This window comes from Arctopsyche grandis, chromosome 7 (genome assembly GCF_051622035.1).
Source record: "Arctopsyche grandis isolate Sample6627 chromosome 7, ASM5162203v2, whole genome shotgun sequence".
In the NCBI taxonomy this organism is placed as follows: domain Eukaryota; kingdom Metazoa; phylum Arthropoda; class Insecta; order Trichoptera; family Hydropsychidae; genus Arctopsyche; species Arctopsyche grandis.
The window spans coordinates 3376253-3401700 of NC_135361.1; the positions used below are offsets into that span (position 1 = coordinate 3376253).

General features: G+C 33.0%; 1 protein-coding gene and 2 non-coding genes across 15 annotated transcripts in view; 2 read left to right on the forward strand and 1 right to left on the reverse strand.

Annotated features, from left to right (window-relative positions):
* Positions 1-3146: 3146 nt before the first annotated feature.
* LOC143915002 (5S ribosomal RNA) lies at positions 3147-3265 on the forward strand. The gene has a single exon (XR_013260878.1). It is a non-coding gene; the product is annotated as a 5S ribosomal RNA (ribosomal RNA).
* Positions 3266-3635: 370 nt separating this feature from the next.
* Positions 3636-3797, forward strand: LOC143915003 (U1 spliceosomal RNA). The gene has a single exon (XR_013260879.1). It is a non-coding gene; the product is annotated as a U1 spliceosomal RNA (small nuclear RNA).
* Positions 3798-6779: 2982 nt separating this feature from the next.
* The window catches only part of Eip63F-1 (Ecdysone-induced protein 63F 1), a 143371-nt gene continuing 124702 nt past the window's right edge, over positions 6780-25448 (reverse strand). For 11 of the 13 annotated variants that reach the window (XM_077435369.1, XM_077435372.1, XM_077435370.1 and 8 more), the window contains 3 exons: positions 9069-9198; positions 8172-8320; positions 6781-7883 (listed from right to left, as the gene is read on the reverse strand). In XM_077435369.1, the coding sequence (XP_077291495.1) occupies positions 7861-7883; positions 8172-8320; positions 9069-9198 (302 nt within the window). In that variant the 3' untranslated portion in view covers positions 6781-7860. Of the gene's footprint in view, positions 7884-8171; positions 8321-9068; positions 9199-25448 lie in introns of all 13 variants that reach the window. The other 2 variants (XM_077435374.1, XM_077435373.1) reach the window with 1 other exon arrangement.

A 25448-nucleotide genomic window follows, 5' to 3' on the forward strand; every position in this document is an offset into this window, starting at 1 on the left:
ATGCTAATTGTAAATCCTTTTAAATGTAATTTTATATTCCCCATGGGTTTTCCACAAAGCATTTAAAAAATGGAATACACCAAAATGTCTAATGGGTGATCTTAATATGATGCTATCAGTTTATTTTTAATTATCTCGCAGATAAAACCGACTGAGGAGATATACAGTGAAATGTCAGATTTGACATATTTGGCCAAAAATCAATATATATCGTGTATTACATTACATGAAGCTAGACGCCAAATTTGAAATTTATATACACATATGAGAGTTAAAACTATAAATATTTAAATATTAGAGATAACGAGAACCTATAGAGCAAATTTTATAAAATATAGAGTGAATTATAGGCGTTTAAACAATTAAAATCTGAAATAGCATATCAAGGCGAAAAGGTTGAAGATAGATTATGGTAGCCTCATGTACCGTCATAAACGTCACCGTATCCGAGATTCTGGATATTTGTTACGCATTGTATACGATATTTTATCTCCAACGTAATGGCAAAATGAGCAATATGGCAAAGTATGAAAACGATCGGATAAGAGATAAAAATGTCCACTGACACGAAAGCCATGTGAAACGTAAAGGAGGTATGTAATAAAAAGGCCAACGTTTGTCTCGATTTACCTGCTTACACGATAAGGGTGAATCGATTTTTATACGCAGTGAACAATTAACAATTAAATATAATTATTATTTAATTTTCATGTCAAAAGAAAAATTAAAATATGGTGAAATCAAGTTTTATGTAAAAGTTTTCATGATTATTTGCACCGAAGTCTAGAACATTATACACAAAATTTATCAAACGTTTGAATAAAGCTGACAAAACTTAAATATTTTAATAAGTATTCATCACTTTAAGGTAAGTTATTTAATTTCAATATTAACAGGTCACAAAGTAAAACAAAGTTCAATTAATTGAAAATACCCCGGGTTAAATAATAATGTAGCAATAGGGTATTTTAAATTTAAAAATCGAAAGCATATTGATAATTTTAATTATGAAAACGTTATGAAATGTTAAACATAATACAGTGATAAAGATAAACATAAAACGTAATAGTTATATATAATAGATTATATTAAAAACAAATACAATTGATGATGACACCCATGTCAAAATAACAATTTTAGTCAGTTTAATATATGTAAATGCACCGGAAGACACGACAAGAATTAGTATAAACCTTTTTAGAAATAGTGGTCATTTATGGTGCGTACGCACCAAGCCAACGAACGGCCCACAGGCCAACTTTTAAAACCAGTAGCGTACAAAATATCGAAATAAAAATTGAAATCAAATATCAAAATTAAGCTAAAGAGCAAGATTGAGCTAAAATTAGATCACCGTTGATGTTTTGAATTACAACAATGTTTTGAATTAAGACGATACGTATTTACAACTAGAGAAATATTATAATTTCTCTGCTTACGAGGGAAAAAAAAATTTTGTTATTATTTCTTAAAAGTCGTCACGATATCCACTGTCCTCTGAGAAAACAATTATACGGCATCACACTTTAGCCTATATATGAAGTTGTATGAGTTGATTTGAGATTGTATTTGTATATTCATGAATTCGCTCCCATTCGATCAAAATCCAACTTCTTGTCGGTCATCATGAAGGGAAATAATATTAATGAATAAATCAGCTCAGAGGTAAAATCTATTGGATGATGTGTGATTTTTATTTTGTTTTTGTTTGTGATTGCCGGCCGGCTTAAAATATAGAATTTTCTATTAATTTTATTTCGACGAAAGAAAAAAAAAACCTTTCGACAAAACACTGACAACTTGTCGTCGTTGTCGGTTTTTTGTCAAATGTTTTTTTTACCGATCATCGACGGCCGAAATTGTTTGTGAACACAGTAGCGGTATTTTTTGATGAAATTTGTTATGAGATTGTATTATATAATATATAAATCTTTGAGATTGTATTATATATCTTACACCGAATCCGTGAAATTGTCTATTACACGCATTCGGCAAGAGAATTGCCGAATGCGTGAAAAATGCAAGCACGTTGCGCAGTTCACGGATTCGGCAAATTCTTTGGCGAATGGGTGTATTCGGCATGAATCTGTCAAAGCGTGGAGTCGGCAAATAGACAGCAGCGCTCCGGTGTTGTTTTTTTAGAACTGGACTACGTGGACAAGTGTCAAAGTGACAGCTGAATGAGGATGTTTAATTTACATATTATTATGTATAATATGACTACATACATATGTTTCGATCATCTCATATAACTTATACATAAATTAATGCTATTTTTATACATTTTGATCAATATTTTAACAGTCGGAATTTTATATCTTGTGAAGAATCAGTATTATATTATAAATATTTCATTTCATTACACATGTCCCAGAACATAGCTCTAGGCTACACCGACCAGACCAATTGTATGAAAATGTGAGCGACTAAGAAATCACCCGGTGTGAAACGCCGTATCTAACTGCATAAGTTTCAACCAATTTTTAATTTTTGGGTGTGATCAGTTTTTTCGTGACCAATTTTCGGGTGTGACCAGTTTTCTCGTGACCAGTTTTAGTGTGACGAGTGATCACGTGTGACCGAACTAGAGCGACCAGTTGTCCTGTGACCGGTTCACATTTGACTAGTAATCACCGAACCCGGTTTCAAAAGTTGGCCTGTGGTGTTGCCATTCGTTGGCCTGGTGCGTACGCACCATTACTCTACCTTTTCAAAATATGGGAAACACCACAAGTTCCTTTTCTACGGGGTATGATAGGTAAAGCACATGCAGTCTTACTTCAACTTTCGTTTGAGACATTCATCCGTTATCTGCATCTATTTCATTCGGTCTGTTTTTTTTATTAATTCGCGACTCCCAACTATTGAACCAACTGCTACATATAATAATAACTACGACCTGGACTGTCCTTGGATTTATCACTTCACGACTTATGTACTCGATTCATTCATCTTCAGATTCATCCTCGGATTCATCTTCAGGCGAGCGTGTTGGACACGGTCGAAGGTCTTTTCAAAGTTTGTAAAGCAGATGTATACGGGTTTATGGACTTCTCTGCATCTTTTTTTTATTATTATTGTATTGTAAATATAGTAAAATTTATTTTCATTATTTCTATTAAAGCAAATTTAAAAGCTCAGCGTTCGCCAACGACCATACCACGTTGAATACACCGGTTCTCGTCCGATCACCGAAGTTAAGCAACATTGGGCGCGGTCAGTACTTGGATGGGTGACCGCTTGGGAACACCGCGTGCCGTTGGCCCCCCTTTTTTAGTTTTTTCTTTTAAATTTAATAAAAAATATCAATTATTTAATTTATAAATTACAATAATGACTAATAATTTATATTTATAATCTAATATAATTTATTTTACAGACAAAAATGTTAAATACACTGCAATAATATTATTTGTGAATTTTCAAATTTTAATAAAATAAACAAATGAATATATATAGTAATAATAAAAATTAACAACAGGATGGTAATTTTTTTGATTGCTATGAAAAATCACATACAATATACATTTTTATAGTTAGTAGCAACGTTATATAGATGGCGTTAAGTAACAATTGTCGATACTTTCGGTAATGTATGGTATTGCTATATAGGGAGGCAAAAACGAAATTTTAGCATACTTACCTGGCGTAGGGGACACCGTGATCATGAAGGCGGTTCCCCCAGGGCGAGGCTCTTCCATTGCACTTCGGTTGAGCTGACCCTTGCGATTGCCCCTAATGCGGGCAACTCGGACGCGTAATTTTTGATAGCCGGGACTGCGTACGCGCTGTCCCGACCCTTTATAAATCATATCAAACTCTGATCCGCTGACAAACCCTCGGCCCCCGTCGGGGGTTTGTCTAAATATAATTCTCTATTACAGCGTTGCCTAACCTGTGGTACGCGGTTGATGGTTGGTGGTACGCGAAAAAAAACCAGTAATGGCAGACATGCAGGAATGAATGATTTATAATCATACAAATAGAAATATTTTTTATATCTAATATATAATTTGAGAACTTCGAAAACAAAATAAAATTTCAATGACGACAATTCAATTGGTTAAATATTATATTTTTTCCGATTAAAATGAATTTAATAAAAAAACAAATGAATATTTACTATTAGATTCGCCATGTTTAAGCTGTTTATATTACAAATATTGAGCGAAGCCGGGTAAAATAACTAGTAATTAATAAACATTATCTTAATTAATCATCGTTGACGTCAATATGTACAGTCGATGATCGAAAATCTGGCAATCGATACATTTCCTCAGATCCGGCATGGATTTTGCAGTGCATTTTTAAATTTACCGTGTTCTCGCTCCAATAAACAACTTCAATTTGACACTTGAGAACAGTTCGATAATAATCTTTAATGCTCCAGATAAAATTGACAGTACATATGATTAGAAAATTAGATTTTTGGAATTTATGTATCGAAAATGATCAAACTGAAGTATTTGAAACTTTACATAATTTCTTATCTGAAAACAAGAGTCGTATGTCTCGGGATATTTGTATTTCTTTTAAAAATAATTGAATATTTAATAGGGCTGAAATCGTCTTTTACGCAGTGTTTCCCAAAACCTTTTTGAAGCAAACAATTTGATAATGAAGATTTTCGGACAGCTACCAATGAAAAAGAGAACTTGATTGAACTTTCAAATATGAACAGTTTATGACATAGCGCTCAAATTTCTGTCGCCGTTTATTAGCACTGAACTGGTTGAGAGACCTTTCTCTTCATATATTTTAATAAGACAAATATAGAAATTGATTGAATCCAGCTCCAGAGTTGAGGGTAAATCTCACATCATTTGAACCAAATTTAAAAAAGCTAAGTACAAGGATCTCAATTATATGTACTTTGTAATTTTGTGTTTTTATTAATGCTCTCAGGAAGGGCATTGTAGATTTGAATACCTCTGTGAAAAACACCTCCTGCAGTTCTTGCTTTCTTAACTCTGCCTATAATTAATTTATTCCTATTTCTAGTTTTATGATTATGTAAATCTCTATTCCTAATTATCTAATTATTAAAATATTTGGGTAATAGATTCTTATCTAGCTTATATACAAATTTTAAAGTGTTTAATTTAAGACTATTTCTAATATCCAACCATTTCAATTCATCTAACATTCTTACGTTTCCTCACATTAAAAATTGCACGCATTGCTCCATTCTGCACTTTCTGCAGTTTATCAATACACAATCTACTAAATAGATTGAGCACTATAGCGCAATATATAGGATTGGTGTATGATGACGACTCGGTCAAAGTCAGTCATTGTTTAGGAAGCGGAACGGTCAGAAAGATACACGGTATTCGCAAAGTTTTAATAAATAAGTCTTTTATCTGGTGATCAGATAAATGCGCTCAAAAGAGCCGCACTCTCGAGACATCCAAAGTTTCAAAGTCGCGCAAAGAAGAACTAAAGCAGGGCTTCCCAATCTTTTTGTACCCTAGAGGACATTCTAAAATATCGGTAGGACGGCAGGACGAGCACATTCTAAAAATATATTGTTTATATTCTTATGTAAAATTAATACACGTCATGGTTGCATCGTAAAAAATTTCTATCGTTGACCAAACCGCCCAAAATGGTAAAGTTTCAAACCGATCGGAAGAATATAGGAATATTGCTTGAATCATATAAAAGCCTTTTAATAAAAAGTAAACGTTATATAAAAATTATAATATCAATTTCAAAGTCAGTGTGATCTTTGACATTGCATTTCATTGGCCAGTGCCTCATAATTAGTAGAGTATGATGATATTCCTGTCAATAAAAAATCATAAAGATGCTCATCGGTGAATCGATACCTACATATGTATATTTTGATTTTATTAAATTCACGTTTGAAAGCGATTCGCAAAGGTATGTGGAACCGAAAAATGATTATATCTTGTATACATACATATACTGCTTTTTTCTGTCCACTGTATTCCAAAAGCCCTCATCTGATATAAAGGATTTTAGCATAATATCATTCTGAAGGTACAAAATCTCTAGCTCCAGTCTTGAACAAGCTCTGCAATGTATGTATACAGCTATGTACTTCCATTGTATAATATTTATTTGGCAAGTCTAAGGATTGATAAAAAAAGGTGAACATTGGCTCGATTATCAAATTTACCCACTTCTACTCCAACTTGAACGATTTTATCAACATCGACTTTTCTTGCCAATGTTCAAAACAAAAAAAAAATAAAAATAAAAATTGACATGTAACCCAATTTATTGAATTAATGGTCATGAAATAGGTATATATAAAAAGTCCATTCATTATTGTATGTGTATGAATTTCATACTTCAAAAAAATCAATTTAATAAATAAAATAAGAATAAAAAAAGCCCTTAGGACGGAGGAAACAATCGGTTTTGGCCACAATACCTCAAAGTACGTGCAATTCAATTATAATATTTAAATTTATTAATGAATTTACTTAAATAAAGTTGGAGACTTGACGCACACCGTAATTCTATTAATTAAAGAAAGTAACAAGTATGAATCGAAGTCGGTTAATTTCTTACGACTCCGACTCCACTTGTAATACTCCGACTCCGACACCACAGCCCTGATTCTAACAATACATTTTTTTTGTGTTTTTTCTTGACTTTGTTTGCATGTGTTTAACAAGAAAAATTTAAATAAAAATAATAAGAAGAAATGACAAAAATGATGTGTCAAATGAAATGTTTCTTGACAATATGGTTTGAGACATCTGTGTAAAATTTATAATAGCATTATGGTGAAATAAAGTGCAGATAGATTTACAAATTTTTATTCAACAATTATTATTCATTACAAACGATGATTTGAGTTAAAATAATATTACAACTTAAAAATAACATAAATTTAATATAATATATATGTATATATAAGTCACAATTTTATTGATCTTAAAAATTAATATTTAATTTCATTCACAATAGAATAAATTTAAAAACACTTTCGAGTAATCTCTTTTTTTGACTAGTAAAGAATCGATTTTTATAATAACTTTCAATGCAATCTGTCGCTGATATTTTCATTATTCATCTGCTTCATAATGAATATACTGCATTCTTGCCTTTTTTATAGTACACATGTAATTATTTCAAATATTCATACTTACGAGTACAAACAATTACTATTATATAATATAATTTAGTGAATATATTTAAAATTTATTATATACGTGATGCATTTTTTAAAATTTATTATTATTATTACATATATAACTATAATTTCAAAATTAATAGCGTCAAATAATAATCGATGATGAAACCAGTCAACACCTCGAAAAATTGAATTTAACTTTTTTTCAAATCCAAAATATCACATCTGAACTAAGACCAATTAATTGGGAGTCATTTAAATAATTGAAAGTTGCGTTATTTTTCTGTGATATATATTTTTCAATATAAAAGACTAACGACCAGGTATTGATCGGTTAAAAATATGATACATACATATGTAAAAAAAGTAATATACAAAATTTTCACTTATTTAAGGAACTAAAATTCTATACTTTTAACCTTTTTTTTCAATTAAAAAATCAAGCAATGTCGTTGAATCGAAAATTTTACTTTTCTTTTCGACAAATTTATTCAAATAAATTCCAATATTTCATATAAAAATATAATGATTTCAATATAGCATTTTTTTTTCAAAATATACGCAATAAAAATGAATATGCGTCATTTTAACAATATTCATTGAAATATTATATATATATTATTTAATTTTTTTCTGTAACATATTTATAGCAGCAGACGTATTGAATGATTAAAATTGCTTTTTATTTTATTCTTGGGGTAAATTTTAAAATTTTTATTTTCGTCTGCTCATATCTTGCGTGTTGAAATTTACAGCAGTAACCTAACAAACTCTGAAAAGTGAAAATTAATAGTTATTAAAATACATTTTAATTAAAAATTAATTAAAACGTAGCAATCAATGGCTTACAGACAAATGTATCATCCTATTAAATATAGTTTGAACACTAATTAAATGTCATTTTGATTAAAAGTCAAAAATATGCAGGTATAATTATTTGAATAAGTAAAACGAATATTACATTCATAGATGTGAATAATTTTTCGATAAATGTGAATAAATTCTATACTGATTATGTAGTTATTGTGAATATAAAAAAAATATATATATACATATATACCTTCGTAGTTGATTTTTCCGTCTTTATCAACATCGCCTAGTGCCAAAACTTGGGTTAATTGGGCATCAGTAACTGGTTCACCTATCATTTCTAAAGCACTACGAAGTTCATCTTTTGTAATATATCCGTTACAATCTCGATCAAATACTCTGAAAACAAAAATAACAACATATTAAAATCCTCCCTTGATACATTATCTCATGATAATCTAACTTAGATAGTAGACTGTTGTTGGAATGGGTCGGAGACCCATTCAAAATTTTCAGAAAAGTTTACTTTTCTTTTCTTAACCTTTGAAGGACGGAGTGTCGAGATCGAACGAGTGTCCCGAACCGGGGTCGAGTAAAACCCCAGTATTTTTTAATCAAAATACAGCTTTTCTCAATACAAATGGGTTCAATATATATCTTATTAATCATTTTATACATCAAAATTTAAAATTTTTAGCCCAATAGCATGTTTTTGACTATTTTTGTATTGAAAAATAACAACAAGCATCAACACGCAAACGTAAGGCCAACAGGCGACTGCTTGACTCAATAGCCACGCGCCAAAAGCGACGAAAACAATCACTTACGAAAATATTGCTGTCTCTTTCTCTCACATTGATTCATCGATCATCAAGAATATGCAAGCGAACAGTCAAAAACATGACTAATTGCTACCACCTTTAAATCATACTTTGGAACATACATAGAAATGCATAAATGTATTTTTTTACAATGTACACCTTTTCTAAATCATACAAAATCTATTAAAATAAATTTCTTGTAGTTCTTTCTAGGAATACAAGAAATATAGGGTGTATAGCTTTGAAAACCACATAGTTATTACAAAGACGTAAAAATTGGGGGCACTTGCATACCCTACTTCGGTGAGGGAGGGTTAAAAACTTACCTAAAGGCAGCGAGAAGGTCCCTTGTGATTTCGTCTTCAGAATCTGCGGACTCACCGGTTAGGACTCCTTGTAGTGCCTGTATTTTACTGACCCACTGTAAAAATTCAGCCTCATCGATCAGGCCGTTTCCTGAAACAACATTCGAAAAATTTGCATTCAGTCAGACATTTAAAAACAAGTTCAATATATGTAATTGTTGCTGTTCGAATCGAGCCTTTCAAACGACGAATGGGGTGGGTTTTGTGGGGTTGTGCAGTATTATGAGCGTAAAGAATAGAGGGGTGGTGTGTTGGGTGGATGAATGGGTCGGGGGGTGCAGTTGTCCCAAAATGCGGATGGAACTTTGCCAAGTCGGTCTGATTTATACCAGAGATGACCTTTTCTGCACACGCCTTCTGGTCTTATCCTGTACGAATATCGACCGCATTTCCCACTATTGCACAATCGCTTCTGTACATGTGTACATATGTATATATAATATATGTATGTTTGTTTACGAAAGTACAAAAGGTTTTAAACAATTTTATTCAATATAATATTTTCGCAGAAGTACAATTTTCAACATAGGATCACCAAATTTGATATGATTTTCAGTGGTATTTTAACTTACATAATATGTAGAATGTACTTGGAGCTAAGATCGAAGGATTCTCATACAAAAACGTCTGAGAAATCATGTGTTTATGCTATTTAGGGTGAAAACACACTGAGTGGTACGTGGTTTTTTTTTTTTAGATACTATTAACCCTTTGAGCGCTGACGTCTTTTCTGTTGAAAGCCCGCCACGCTGAAAATTTCGCCAACATTTCCAACTAGAATTATTTACAAATCCAATAGAAAGCAGGTATAAAAATTGTGGCTAATCCAAAAAAACCCTAGATAACTACCGCCGAGGATTTCGAGTTTTGTAAAGATGTGTTTAGACTCTCTAATATATCTTGCAATAATATAAAACAAACAAAAGAAGTCTATTAATGAATGTATTTTTCCAAAATTAGTTCCATCTTCTTTATTGTTGTTAAAATGTAATGCTCACAATCTAAATGCCAAGCCACAATCTAAAATATTCAGCAGTTAGTGATTTCCATCGAGAAATTCTGCTATGGTTATTAATTCAGAAATTCCGGTGTCAGTCAGTCTTTATAAACATTGACACGGATTACACGACCCATGTTCAATGCATTTTTTTCAATGCTACCTGGAAAGAATTAGTGGGTAGTATTCTTGTTTATTTTATTTTATTTTATTTTATTTTAAAAAATCAATACCACAGAGACTTGACAGGTTGCCCCAAAGCGTCAATGTGATTTTAATACAAATAATAAAAATCATAAAAATTACAAAAAAAACATCATAAAAAAAATAATAAAAATCATAAATAAAAAAAAACATAAGAAAATAATAAAAATCATAAATAAAAAAAAAACATCATAAAAAATAATAAAAATCAAGTAAAAAATATGTACACAAAATAAAAACAAAGAAATAAGATTGAAAAATTTATATCGTGCTATTTAGGATGTGTTCCACCAACTCAACATAACTGGCATCGAATAGGTCCAAGTTTTATGTTTTACATACTTAAAAAAACAGCACCAATAGGCGTATTTCAGGCTGATGGGCTTGTTGGCAAAACGCTGATCGGCGTTGGTCAGCATTCAAAGGGTTAAGTACATATACATGGTGTACAGTCCCAAAAAATCACCCGTTGGAGTGTTTTCGGTGACATTTTATACTTGTATACTTACTTCACAGTGATCGATAATGGTGAATCCCATATTTGAAGATATGCTGGATATGCATATGGATATGCACACACGTACTACCCCCCAAGCATATGCATTCTGCACGTGCAACTACACCCGAATTCGGTTTGGGGAACACCTACTGTTTATGCTCACAGCGGGAAGCCAAGGACGTGACGTCCCATACTGTTCAGTGTATACATACAAGCAAGGCCGAGGAGAGGGGGTAATAACTGGGGACTGGGTTGTTTTGAAATTGTAAGGGCAGTAATCCGAAATAGTAAGTTAAGTGAGCGATGCCTGCAAAATCCCGTTTGCCCAGCGGTTACGGATTCGTCGACAAAATTCGCAAGTCAGGTACTTATATACACACACTTATTAAACGCACAATTATTTTTGGTAAAGTATGAGTATCGTGATACAAATCTGGACTGTCTCAGTATTGATGCATCAGTATTAGATAGTATCGGTACATGTATCACTGTATTGAAGCGAGCGAGAAATACATTCTTAATGGCGCTTTTGAATACAATCACCTAATTTGGTATATCTCGAGGTAGCCTAGCTTATATTGTAAATATTGTAGCGTAGACGAGTAGAGGAGTTTGCAAGATGGGAGCAAAATACGCACAGTAGTGGTAGAAGAACTTTATTTATTTATCACATTTTTATACCAGGAAGGTCTTACAGGTAAGCCCCAGTGAGCCTTCCTGGCCAATTACAAACAATGCAGCATTTTTATTACACAAGTCGCTGAATTACGAAACACTGAAAACTCGCAAATTAACGAGACATTTATGAATTGTACATTAATCATACTCAAATAGTGGTGACATAGCAGGTAGGAAGGATTTTTGCCAATTTAATCGGGAAGCGTTTCAACAATGAAATCAGAAAAATTGGAAAGCTCTGATAGGAATCGATCGACCTGGAGTCACAAATATCCAAATCTGACCAGTAGCACTACAGATATACTCAGAAAAATTCTTTTCAATCGAGGTCAGCTCATGGGATCGAGCCCGGCGCCTCTCGGTGTTAGGCAGAAGCTTAACCTTTCCACCGCGTACGACTACTATACATGTCCTAGCGAACATGCCCTCAGCGCGCGAGACACGCATAGATGTCTTGGAAGTTCCAACCTGTATAAGAGCCGTCTATTGTGTTAAAATTATATAACTTGGTTGAAAATATTACTAAATGTATACTTTACCAAATTCAATAGATGGCAGTAGTAAAAAAAAAATAAATATAGGTTAAAAAATTCAAAAAAATATTACAACCTATATTTATTGTCGAAAACGCGATAGCAAAATCTGCAAAAAAGCAGCCGCGTACAGGGCATGTTCGCTAAATTTGGTGACGCGGGCAAAGGACTAACGACCGAGCTATGCTGCTGGCTGGTTGATCCATCAACGATCCAGCTCCAAATGAAGCACGGACCAAAACTGCCTAGTATTTATACGCAACGTGTACTCAGCACAAAGAGATCATTGGTCGATGGGTCGCGAGACCTTATTGGTTGTTGTATACGGATATCAGGGAATATCAGGTAATCAGCGCTAGTAAATCAGTGATCGACAAGTGCCAATCACCCAATCTCTACGTTACAATATGTATGGAAATGTTCCGAATTCAGAGAAGGAAACAGCCATGTAAAGCTGACAACAATATTGTGTTCAATATACGCCGAATATAATATGTCGTACAACATATTACATTTTATATTATATATAATACAAAGACAAAGCCGCAAAATTTCAATATTAAAAACGCTTGAATGCCTGAATAAAGACAGATAAAGGGGATAAGATGGGATTATACCACGTTTCATTTTTGCAATATAAATCACTGTAACGTAACATGTTATATAATATGTACACTCGGATTGATATGCGCGTTATAAATCGCCCATAATATTTCACTATCGAAGCCTTTGAAACTTCGCGCACACAAGTGAAAAACATAAGTACTTTGTATATATGTATGTACATATATGCTCGTGCAAAAAAGGGTGTCTGGAGTAATGGGCTCCACCCTAGGGCTCAAAGTCGGGACAGTGGGTGGAATTCGAAATGAGGATGTACAAAAGAAATGAGATTCCGATGGCCGCGGAATATGGTGGGTCATTATGTCGGTTCACGGAAGGCCAAGTTCAAAGATATGGAAAATTGCTCTGACAGGGTGGTCATTAGAGTGAGGGTTAAATGGAGACACGGGGGAGGTGTGATATATATATAGGTTGTGTGGGGTTGCGACTGGGTGGTGCGAAATGGCCGGCAAAAGTCAATTTGTCGTTTAATAGCAAAAAAATGTGATTGTGTTGCGGCTCAACAGAAGTTGACTTTTGTGGGTGGGTGGGTGTTTGTAATGGGAGTTGGGGTGTGGTTTTATAAGAAACGGTATAGATGTGTTTTAAAATTGATGTATAGTTTGTGGTTAAAAACTATTATGCGCCGAATTTTGACTACTATTTCACGCTTAGAAGGAGTGCTTTCTAATTTTGCTGCATATCTTAGAAGGTTAATTTACTAAACCACTTTTTGAAATGTAAAGAAGGCTTTTTAATAATATATTGAAATTTTGATACACTGAGAAAATAGCCCTGATATCATTATCCCCAGACAAGTTTTTAATACTTTGGTTTCGCCCATCAAACAAAACGGCTTGTGTATAGTAAAAAAAATCCTGGTCCGATTTAAGGTATATTCAACCAGTAGCGTGGTCTAGTGGTGAATGTTGAATTATCTCGTACTTGATGTTACGAGTTCTATTCCCGCTAAGTCTCGCTATTGGTCAGACCTTGGTTTGTCAAGGTCGATCGTTTCTTATTAGAATTTGCCAATTTTTCTGATTTTCATTGAAACGATTCCTGTAAAATTGGCGTTTCCTTCCCAATTTTCTGTTGCGAACCTTTAGTTATTGTTATATCTTAGGTTTCGCCATATTGCTCACCATAGATGTGTCTGTGGTTGTTTATCGAATATAAAATTCGTATTGTTACATGAAAGTTATTCATCGTTATTTATCGTATTAATACGATGTTTGTAATATCTGACCATAGATGTCAGATATTGTTTAGATTTACATGTATCTATGTAATAATTATGTGGACCAGGAAGGCTCATTTGGGGTTTACCTGTTAAGCCTTCCTGGTATATTTGTATATATGTATGTAAAAATAAAATAAAATATTAGCACAACACAGACCGGCAAGTACGGAAAGTATTCTTAGATACCCCTACATATGTACGTATGTACATACATATGTATATGGACCAGTGGCCACTCGCCTATATAAGCTGCGGGGCTGCAGCCCTTCTAGTATACATATAGTAAATATGCATGATATTTTTGCCTTCCATATGAGTTGGGGAGCTGCAGCCCTTCTAGTGTATTACATGTTATTTTTGTTTGCATTAACCAACGGCGTGGACAGTGGTTAGAATATTATGCTTGCGAGCAGAGTGGTCATGGGTTCAAGTCTCACTAGAATCCCATTGCTAGCCAGATCTTGGCTTGTGACTCCAGGTCGATCGTTCCTTATCAGAGTTTTTTCAATTTTTCTGATTTTTATTGAAACGGTTCCTGTGAAATTGTTATCTCCTTTCCTATGTCTCTTGCTAATTTCTAGCTATTCAGGTTTGCAAATTTGATTATAAAATCGTGCAAAAAATTTTCCATAGATGTCACTGTGGATGTTTGTATGAATTCGCATTGTATAAAATATATTGATTGAATCTGTATAAGTGCACTCCATTAGGTTTGAAAAAAAAAGAGCAAAAAAGCGTGGTTTTTCTAAGAAATTAACAATAGTAAACCATTTTTTGTGTGAAAAGAATCCTTTCACGCCGAAGTCTATGTATGATTTTTTCCAAAATTAGACCCTTCAACTAGCACGACAATTCATCATCTATGTCTATGTTTAAAATAAAATATTTAATTTCAGCAATATTCAAATGAATAATAAAATATTTTAATTATTTAATTTTACTAAAAAAATTGATATCTTACATACAATTTAAACTCAAAATATAAATGATCGTAGAAATAGTCAATAAAAATTCAAATCAAAACACCAAATACAATACTAGATATAACGTACGTATACAAATAAATTTTGTAAAGCGGTACAATTCGAACTCTGAAAATTGTGTATGTTTTTTTTTTGGTTTGTAATGGCGTTCGTTTTAATTTATTATTTAAACCGAGAAACGTCACTCATCGGCTTGGTAATTTCCGGTTAATTTTGCGTTCCCCCTTTTTATGGGTCGCACTGGCGAAAAGCGAGTGGCGACTGTTCAATCGCCGTTCAAGATGGCGGCTAAATGTCAACAATGATTAAATTTCAAGATTCAAACCAGCGATTTTTATATCGGACGATGGTATAATAGAATCGTTGCGGTCACCATCGTTTCAATTAAAATTTGATTAATATCCCCGGAGCGACGTTTCGGCTCTCGCCAGAGTAAAAGAAAGACGAATTTCAACGCTAATTAAGACGTTCGTGGCGCCCTCTATACCGGGGGAGGATTTTTAATACCCCCTCTCGTTGTAAACCTTTTACGAAGGCTCTCGGTTTCATCTACCCCGTAAAATTTATGGAGCAAACAATCTTTCCTGGGTAACACGAATCCAATTTTCATGTAGATTTTTCGCAACTTGAACGCGTCGCCCATACATCACAAAGAAAATTGAGTTTTTTTTAAAGAATATTTATTACGGTACTTTCACGGTTGATGATACCAAACAACGGTGAAATATTCTTGTACATCTGAAGACAAATTCTACCCAACATTACTCAAACTCTAATTTTAACACACTTAGTAAACGTTACAGTTGTTGGCCAATATAATTTCAATTTTAAAATAAAAATAATACACTAGTTGATGGCAAATATATTTGTATTACTTAGTAGTGAGCGGAAGCACCATCGAGGGCACAGTAGTTTTCGGTAATGTCATAAGTGGTCAATAATTGTAAAATGATAAATAGCCCACATATAAAATAATCTCAGTGATATAGTGCCAACACTATCTAATATATAATTTGGAAAGAGACTTTGTATATATGTATGTATGTATGTAACCTTCGTTCTTTGGGTCGTAGAAATCCGTGACGTCATCGAACAAATAATTCGATTTTTTTCGATCTAAAAGATTCGAAGTCCCTGGGGGAAAATGCACCGAGGGCGAAGCCCTAAGGCGCGGAGCCTGGGGGGGGGGGGGAAATACTTCAGGGGCGAAGCCCTAGGGGGCGCAGGTGCCAAATTCTGGTATACATATAATTTCGTATACATATAATTTTTTATAAAGACTTACTATATATGTTTGTTTGTTCGTGACAGTCAATTTAATAAATAAAAAAACGAGTATTCAAATAAATTTATATAAAATAAAACTATTCAAATAAATTTAATAATTTTTTTTTCTTTTTAAAGTAAATTCAGTTGCAAAATGTTTGGCTATAGTTGATCTGATGTAGACGAGAACCGAGCATGCTGTCGCATTCGTGCAATGTATTGTAACATTGTAAAGACGTAAAATAATTTCTTTATCTTTATTAAATTATTTCTTATTAAACTATATAATATTATTACAATATAATTCAATGCAAGGTCTTTAATAATATTATTGTAAGTTTTGCTGTACATAACATGACGTTGACAATTACTTTTATCGTCCAAAATATATAAATTTCCATTAATTAAAAATATATACGTATTCCATAAATAAATTAATAATATCAACAACTTACATACGTATTTTATATTAAAATTTTATTTATGTAAATATTTTAAAATACGAAACACGAACTCAATACTAATAAAAAAATAAAAGTCAAACTCTACCGACCGCTTCGCATGAACAATGTTGTATTTCTTTACCAAAATGCAATGCGAAACTGAAACGAAATGTAATCGGCCATTACAGGTCGAGTGGGGGGTGAATGCAATAGCATGTACATTTAACGTAAGTCTCATGCTAGATCGGTTCCAAATGTAAAAAAAAAATGATAATTTAGATGTTGGTTTTAAAAGTGGTTTAACTCACATTTGATTGCATCTTAGATTTGATCGTGTTGTGTTAGAAAAGAAAGGGGAGGGATAAATCGACGCTGCTTAGCCTCCGACACTATCATTATCATCAACAGCAATCTATACACTATTTTTTAGTGTGACATGGGAGAAAGAGGCAAGGGGTGATACCGAAAGTCCGGCTCTCGTAAATAAGTCTTGCGAATTGTGGGGCAACACGCGACCGACTAATGGAACTGAAAACCGAACCGATTGTGATCGACACGCAACTCATTATATATTTATATTTTTTTCATCTCATTAAATCGTGAATTTATGGTCAATGCACCGAGAAAATTATCACAGACTTCACATGTTCAAAAAAACAAAAAAATATATACAATAAAAATAGATTTAACCCTTTGAATGCTACTCAACGCCAATCGGCGTTTTGCCAACAAGTCCACGGAACTGAAAAACGCTGATTGGCGTTGTATTTTGAGTATGTATGAGGATATCTTAAAGAGCAGGTATATGCATGTTTTCATTGAGCAACTTGAAGATAACTTTTGTACATAAATTCCATCTTCAATATATCACATATGCTAAGAATTATATTTCGTTTAACCCTTTGAATGCTGAACAACGCCGATCGGCGTTTTGCCAACAATACCATAAGCCTGAAATACGACTATCGGCATTGTTTCTTTGATTATGCAAAAAATAAACAAGAATACTACCCGCTAAGCCTTTCCAAGTAGCATTGAAAGAAATGCATTGAACATGGGTCACATAATCCGTGTCAATGTTTATAAAGACTGGTTTACACCGGAATTTCTGAATTTATAACCATAGCAGAATTTCTAGATGGAAATCACTAACTGCTGAGTATTTTAGATTGTGACTTGGCATTTAGATTGTGAGCATTACATTATAACAACAACAAAGAAGATGGAACTAGTTTTGGAAAAATACATTAATTAATAGACTTCTTTTATTTATTTTATATTGTTGAAAGATATATTAGAGAGTCTAAACACACCTTTACAAAACTCGAAATCCTAGGCGGTAGTTATCTAGGGTTTGTTTGGATTAGCTACAATTTTTATGCCTGCTTTCTATTGGATTTTTAAATAATTCTAGTTGGAAATGTTGGCGAAATTTTCAGCGTGGTGGGCTTTCAACAGAAAAGACGTCAGCACTCAAAGGGTAAACCGGATATTTTATATATAAAACCGAAACGGCGTCTGTAATTCGTTTCTGATTGGATGTCGTCAAAGTCCTTTCTAATTGGCTGGATTAGTCAAAGATTGTGATTGGTCGGTCGTTAAATAATATTATTTTTTTTCGATTCAAATAAATATAATAAAATATTTTTTTAACTACTAGATTTTTTTCACTACTATGTAGATTGCATTGCTATTTCAAGTTACTTTTATTATATTCGTGCGAAAACGGTAGAGATCGTCGACAAAGGAACCGAGCAAACCGGGTAGCAACACTAGTAAATCATAAAAAAATTCACTATAGCACTAAAAGGATGCGACCATCCGATACTATCGAATATCAATTTTATTTCGAAATAGACTAACAATTTTACCCAAAATGTTCATCCTCTCCATTTCTGATATAAAATGGGTCTCAGACTTGAGGTTACTCATTTAAATTACTCTTTGAACGAATCAAACGGTCCGAATTCATCACATACATAGTCAATGATAGTAAGTATAAGATGTAATCATTGGTTTTGCAATTAACTTGCAAATTTAATCACTTTACCGATGCCATGTTTGGCGTGTATGGGTACAATAAAAATGGCGCTCGGCGTAAAGATGGCCGCAGTTTGTTTTTCGTCGTAAAAATTCATGGAACTTTCTCCCTTCCCTCCCTTAGTCGATGACGGACTATATCTGCGCTATGGCCGAGAAAAAATACCGATAGCAACGCTCCATTTAACCCTCAAAGTGCCACATTTATGCGGCAGTTTTTTATTTAGGCCAGTGATTCCCAACCAAGATGTGAAAAAAAATAATGTCGGGAAAAAGACCCAAATACATGTATGTAAAATGTAGTTTTTCAAACCCTGGAGAGTGCATGTATAGATAATTAAGTAAATAAGGTTTAAAACACCAAACGAGTCTCATTGGCCTGTAACACGTGACCCTTACAAAATAAACCTTACCCTACCAGGGTTGAGGAAACGAATGGGGGAGACGGTATAAATTCCCAGGGTACAGTTTCTTTTAAGGGCCCGGTCTGAAATTGTAAGCGTTGAAAGCGAAACCTGAAAATTTCCGTCTGCCCAGCGGTGACGAATTCGTCGACAAAATTCGCCATAAACAGTACTTATATGATCATATATAAATGTATATTAACGTTAAAGTATACCAATCGAAATACCTTTGCAACCTTCTCGCATGCTGACCATTAATTAAATCTTTCGCCAAACGTTGCATAGGATGATCTCTTTTACCTACTCGTCACTCTACTATCGTAGTATCTAGTACTTTAGTATCCCATGTATATATATATAACGGTTTTTACGCTGTTTGAAACACCAACAGCCAAATAAATAGCGTTATTTTAATATGAAAGGTACAATTTATGGAAAAGGGATGTCAAGAAGTACATACATACATATCATCATCGTCATCTACAGTCGCTCACCATCCACTGCTGGATGAAAGCCTCTCCAACACGCTTCCACTCGTCTCAGTTTTGCGCAACTCTCATTCTCTCACCCCACACATTTTCCTAATTTCGTCTACCCATAATTTCTGCGGTTTTCCTTTTACCCTTTTGCATTCTCTCGGGTACCATTCTAGCACTTATTTTGTCCACCTTTCGTTCATACTTCTAGCCACGTGGCCCATTGCCATTTTAATCTCTTTACTCTATCCACTATATCCACTACCCTTGTCATACTTCTCACCCACGTGTTCCGCTTCCTATACTTCTTCGTTATGCTGAGCATACAGTGTACCATACTTATTTTAGTGTATTGTACTTTGTGTAATATCTAAGCGTTCAATGTCCAAGTTTAAATAAAAAAAATACATTTTCTCTCTTCTCAATCGCTCAATACTGAGCATCTGATTCTCGTGGAACGTCCGAGAGCTGATGGACGACTTGCTTCTACTCTGACCAGATCTGACTCCTGATCTGATCCATCTATCCAGTTACTATTAGCTTTTATAGAATCTCATCACTCCTCTTGACAACATACCCTAATTCTCCTTCAGCATGCTGTAAAGTCTTTCTGGTATTTTCAGCTCCTGAATGATAAGAGACGTTCACCCGCTTCTCAGTCCAAGGAATCGGGAACATTTACCTCCAGCAATATATTTCAAAGACATTCATTGTGCATCTCTCCTTCTTCTTCAACGTCCAAGACTCTGATCTATATAGTGTGATCGATAACACTAAGGATTTGACCGGACGGGTCTTCTTCTCATACATTTCACCCACGTCTTCCGCTTCCTTTCTTTCCTTGTTATGCCGAGCATACAGCGTTCCACACTTCTTTGGTTGCAATGGATTTTGTATAACATATTGGCGTTCAATGCCCAAGTTCCACATCCATACGTCATCACTGGCAAAACGCATTGATCAAAGAGCAGAGTGGCATTTTTGATTAAAAAACAATAGTCATTCGTCCAAATGCACTCCATCCTAATTTCATACGTCTCTTTATCTCTTCGTCTTTACTACCGGACCTGCCTATTATTTGACCTGAATATAAATAATTATTTACTACTTCTACTATTTTATCATCTAATCGAAAAAAGGTTTAGAACTAGGGATTCAGATGTGTGATCGCGGTTTTTTCTCCGCCATTTGCCTACAGGTGGTCGATTTATTATTGTTTGCAAAGTCCGTGTGCGGAGTGTATGTATGTAATTGCCGTTAATTTACTTGCACCGGAAGTGGGAATGTAACCTTGTATTGCTTTTTGCGTATGTTTATAGCGGTATAAAAATGTATGCGTTTGCGGTAGCCAATGCGGGTGTGTTATTTAAAAAAATAAAAATGTCATACCGGAAGTGGTCGTTTAGATTTTTACTTGTTTTTCGTGCTTTTGTATAATACTGGCGTAAAAAATCGCCGTACGATTTTAATTTATTTATGATTTGTAATGACACGCTTTTGCATTTTGAAACTGTGTTGTAAAGATTTACATATACATAAACCGCAATTGACGATTTGGATGAAATTTATTTTATTTAGGATTTTCTTTTCAGCCAAGCGTTTCGTATTTCAAACGTATACTTTTCTATGTTTAATGTTCATTAATTCTAATTCATATATGTATTAAATATCTTATATTAACATCTAATATATAATTTCGAAAGAGACTTTGTATGTAACTATTGCTGGTTCGTAGAAAAAAAATGAATATTCAAATAAATGAAATAAAATGTCTACTATTAGATTGGCCATGTTTAAGCGGTTTATATTACAAATACAAATACTGCTATATTCTACTTTTATTTTTAATTTATATAATACATATTTTGAACCGAAAGTGAATTTTCAAATACAAATTTAATTTTTCGCCTTATTGTTGTATATTTTGCATTCTAGTGTATTTGAAGTAACCATTTTGATCATTGTAATTACTTTAACATAATAATTATTTATTGGAAAACACTAGTCGAATTGCCCGGCGTTGCTAGGGCAGTCTAAGGATAAAAATAAAAGTGAAATACAGAATGTCTTCAAAAATTTATTTAGTCTATTGTCTTAGTAGAACTTCCATAAGATGGTGTACCAAATTCAGTGATTTTATATTGAAAACTGTAGATTTAAATAGCGGATATTCAAAAACAAACATTGTTAGCAATAGACCATAAGCTGTATTTTAATTCATATCAATATTACATTATAGCAGCGGTTTCCAAACTTTATGCTACCACGCCTCCCTAAAAAAAAATTTTTTTTCCGCGCCTCCCTACCTTTTATTTTTTAATAGATATAATAATATAGACACGTTTTAAATAATAAACCTTTATTTAAAAATAAAATACTGAACTCTACAATAGACAGAATACTAAAAAGGTTTTGCTATAACATAAATTTATACGAACACGTACATATATTTATTTTTATATTAAATTACTAATTAAACTAAATCTAACACATCAAAATTGAATGCGAAGGATGTTGTTGTTTATTGGCAGAAAGTTTATCAAATCTTGGGGGCAATATGGAGAGTGCCACTCGTAACTCCTTTTCGACTATTAACTTGGCTCGATATTTGGTTTTCATTGCAGCTAGTGCCGAAAAGCCCGTTTCGCATAAATAAGACGTTACGAACGGTAGCAGCACTTGCATTTCTTTGCAATACAAAGATTCATACTCTCCACTAAGATTCATCCAAAATTTAATTATGGTTTCATTTTGAAACTTTTGTTTTAGTGAGCTATCGCATGATAATTCTATCAATTTTTATTTTTCGATGGTTGTCAGCTCGAATTCATCTTCTTCATTGTAGTTAAATGGATTATGTATCCACAAAAACTTTGAAAAATCAAGGTCTTTGAAATAATTGGAAAAATGCAGCACTAAAACATCCAAGTGGTCGGTAAAAATATTTTTACTTGCTTCAATATTGGCTGTGGCCCAGAAATCTTTGGAAAGTAAAAACCTATCCAACCCATTCTTTTGTAAATTTGATTTCCATAACTTTAATTTTTTAATGAAAGCTTTTCTTTGTCTTTTTGAACAAGTGTGTGTATTTGTGATCCCTGCATTGATTTATTTAAACCGCTCAATTTTCCAAAAATTTCAACCAAATAGGCAAGTTTAACAATAAAATTATCGTTCGTCCACAAATGTGCCTCTTCATGATGGTTTTCTTCGAGAAAGGTTGCTATTTCTTCTTTGAGTTCAAACACCCATTAGAATCATTTTTGCACGAGATTGCCAGCGAACTTTACAATAATACAAAAGTGAGGTATAATTGGCTTCCATATCAGCACACAGCTTTGCAAACAGCTTTGCTCTCAAAGGACTATTCTTAATGTAGTTTAGCATGTGGTGCTTTCTTTTTGATCAATGCTTTAAGACCTGCTTTCTATGTGGTGCTTTCTTTTTGATCAATGCTTTAAGACCTGCTTTCTATGTGGTGCTTTCTTTTTGATCAATGCTTTAAGACCTGCTTTGTGTCCGGGTTGAGTGAGCTCCGTCGGTACACAGTCCAATTATTATTTTATGTCGTTCACAACGCAATTATTTCACTTTATGTCGTTTTCTTCAACAAAACTGTCTATTATATTAAAAATTTCAATGGATGTGGTCTTCCCAAGAATGTGTTTGCAAAATAATATATCTTCTTATATATTATTATCCGCGACATATCGAACATATGCAATTAAATGGGCATCTTTAGCTAAAACAGAGCGTTTGCAAAGGCGCAATTTTTAAAATCTTCTTCTCCGGATTATTTTTTAATTTCCGGATTAAGTTTTATTTATTTGTAGATATTATGGTATGAAAATTATTTTTTTATTAAAAAGTTTTGGCGCCTCCCCTGGCAATAGTCCGCGCCTCCCAGTTTGGAAACCGCTGCATTATAGTATAAAAAAAATAGTTTTAGATTGTCGAAATACAACTTATTGTATAAATAATGATCAAACACGTACTCAAAACCAATATAATGTTGGGGGAATCAAATTTTCGGTACATTTTAATTTAATTTAATTTCAAACAGGATCGCTTTTTTCAAACGTATCGGAAAATATGTACCTTAACCAGAAGAAAATCAGTAATAAAAAAGATAAATAAATACGATGAGTGTGCAATCAGCTTTCGACGGAAAAAATGTGCCCTTTTACGACGCGCAAAGCGTAAGAGAAAATCCGGCCTCGTTCTGAGGGAAAATCTGCGGCTTTTCCCTTAGCGGTGAAATTCGACGTCATTCTGAAGATTCCACACGAGTTTTCTTATTTTTGTCAAACGTTTTTGGCCATCGATTTTTCTTTGTTTTACGGTGGACGTAGTCATAAGGTCACAAGGGTTATGACCGTATTTTTACCCCCCTCAACTACCCCTCTGCCCTTCCCTTCCCCCTATACAATAAAGATGCGCAGTTTTGATAGTGTAACTACTCCAGTTTGACCACTCCAAAGATATACATATATATGTATATACAACGAGCAATTTGTATACAGAGCTGACTGCGCGTATTTTTTGCTATTTCTATACATAAGCATTGAGGCAATTTAATTTAATTGTCTTTCGATTAACTCTCAGATTGATAATTAGATAATACTAAACGAAGTGCTCGACTTTGTCGGGCTGAGGAAAGTTGGACAAACAATGGAGCTTTGCAAACAAAGAAGATTTTAAAAACCGTCTTAGGCATACCATGATATATGTAGTATACAAAATTTGGTAATTATATATTTAAAAACACTGTGGATTTGCATTGCTAAAAATTAAATGTGAATTTTTGTAAACGTACACTAGTTGAATTGTCTGGCATTTCTTGAGTGAGTGAAAGTTAAAAAATAAATAAACAATGATACTTTTTCGGAAAATTTTCTTATGTAAAGCCTTATTATTTATTTTTGCTACAAACATCAAATTAATGTATATAAAAGATTAAAAATTATTATATATTATTTGTATATAATATAATATGTATGTTTTTTTATAATATACATACACGTATGTACTTATATTAAATATTTTGTTTTAATATACTTTTTACGAGGTTTCACGTAGTTTAATTTTCACTCATTGTTGTTTTGTACAAATGAATGTATGTTTGTATGTATGTTTGTATGTATGTATGTATGTATGTATGTATGTATGTATGTATGTATGTATGTATGTATGTATGTATGTTTGTATGTATGTATGTATGTATGTATGTATGTATGTATGTACTTTCTTTTTGATTTTCTATCTTGATCAAATTATATTCTTGGCTATTTTCTATATCCTTGTTACTATGGAAGGCTGGAATAACCTGTTATATTATTTGTATTTAATATTATTTACTTATATATGTATTTTTATGATATATATTAAATATTTCAATAATAAATAAACTTAAAATTCTTTTTTATCATATAAATAATAATCTAATATATTTTTATGCTCCTGCCCGCACAGTCCTTTTTCGAATGGCTCCTATTCCAAGAGCTATTCGACTTCTTAATTAAATCGTTGCTGCCGAGACTGAATGTGATATTTTCCACGTTAGTGAGCGTAAATTATCGGAAATTACTCTAACCCATTTATCTGGTAGTCTGCGCTCATCATTGTTTTCATGATTGATTGTGATTTATGAGTGAAATTTTGATCAACTCTCTTCCATTTGGGCCTTACAGGGATGTTTTGTATTTGTAGTTGTTTCTTACATATTTATTGAAACTGGCTGTAGGTGCAAGGCATTCCTCATGCTATATTTTATTTGATATTTTTACTTTATCTGTTATTATTAAATGCAATTTTTTATGTTTATGTATGGATGTATTTATGTTTATGTTCAAATGTATTTTTTTTATGTATAATTGATGAGTATATTATTTTCGTTATGTATTAATTTATGTTTAATTGTTATTTTGTTTTTTTCTGTGTTATATTTTTCGACCATTGTGGCGCTTTAGGAA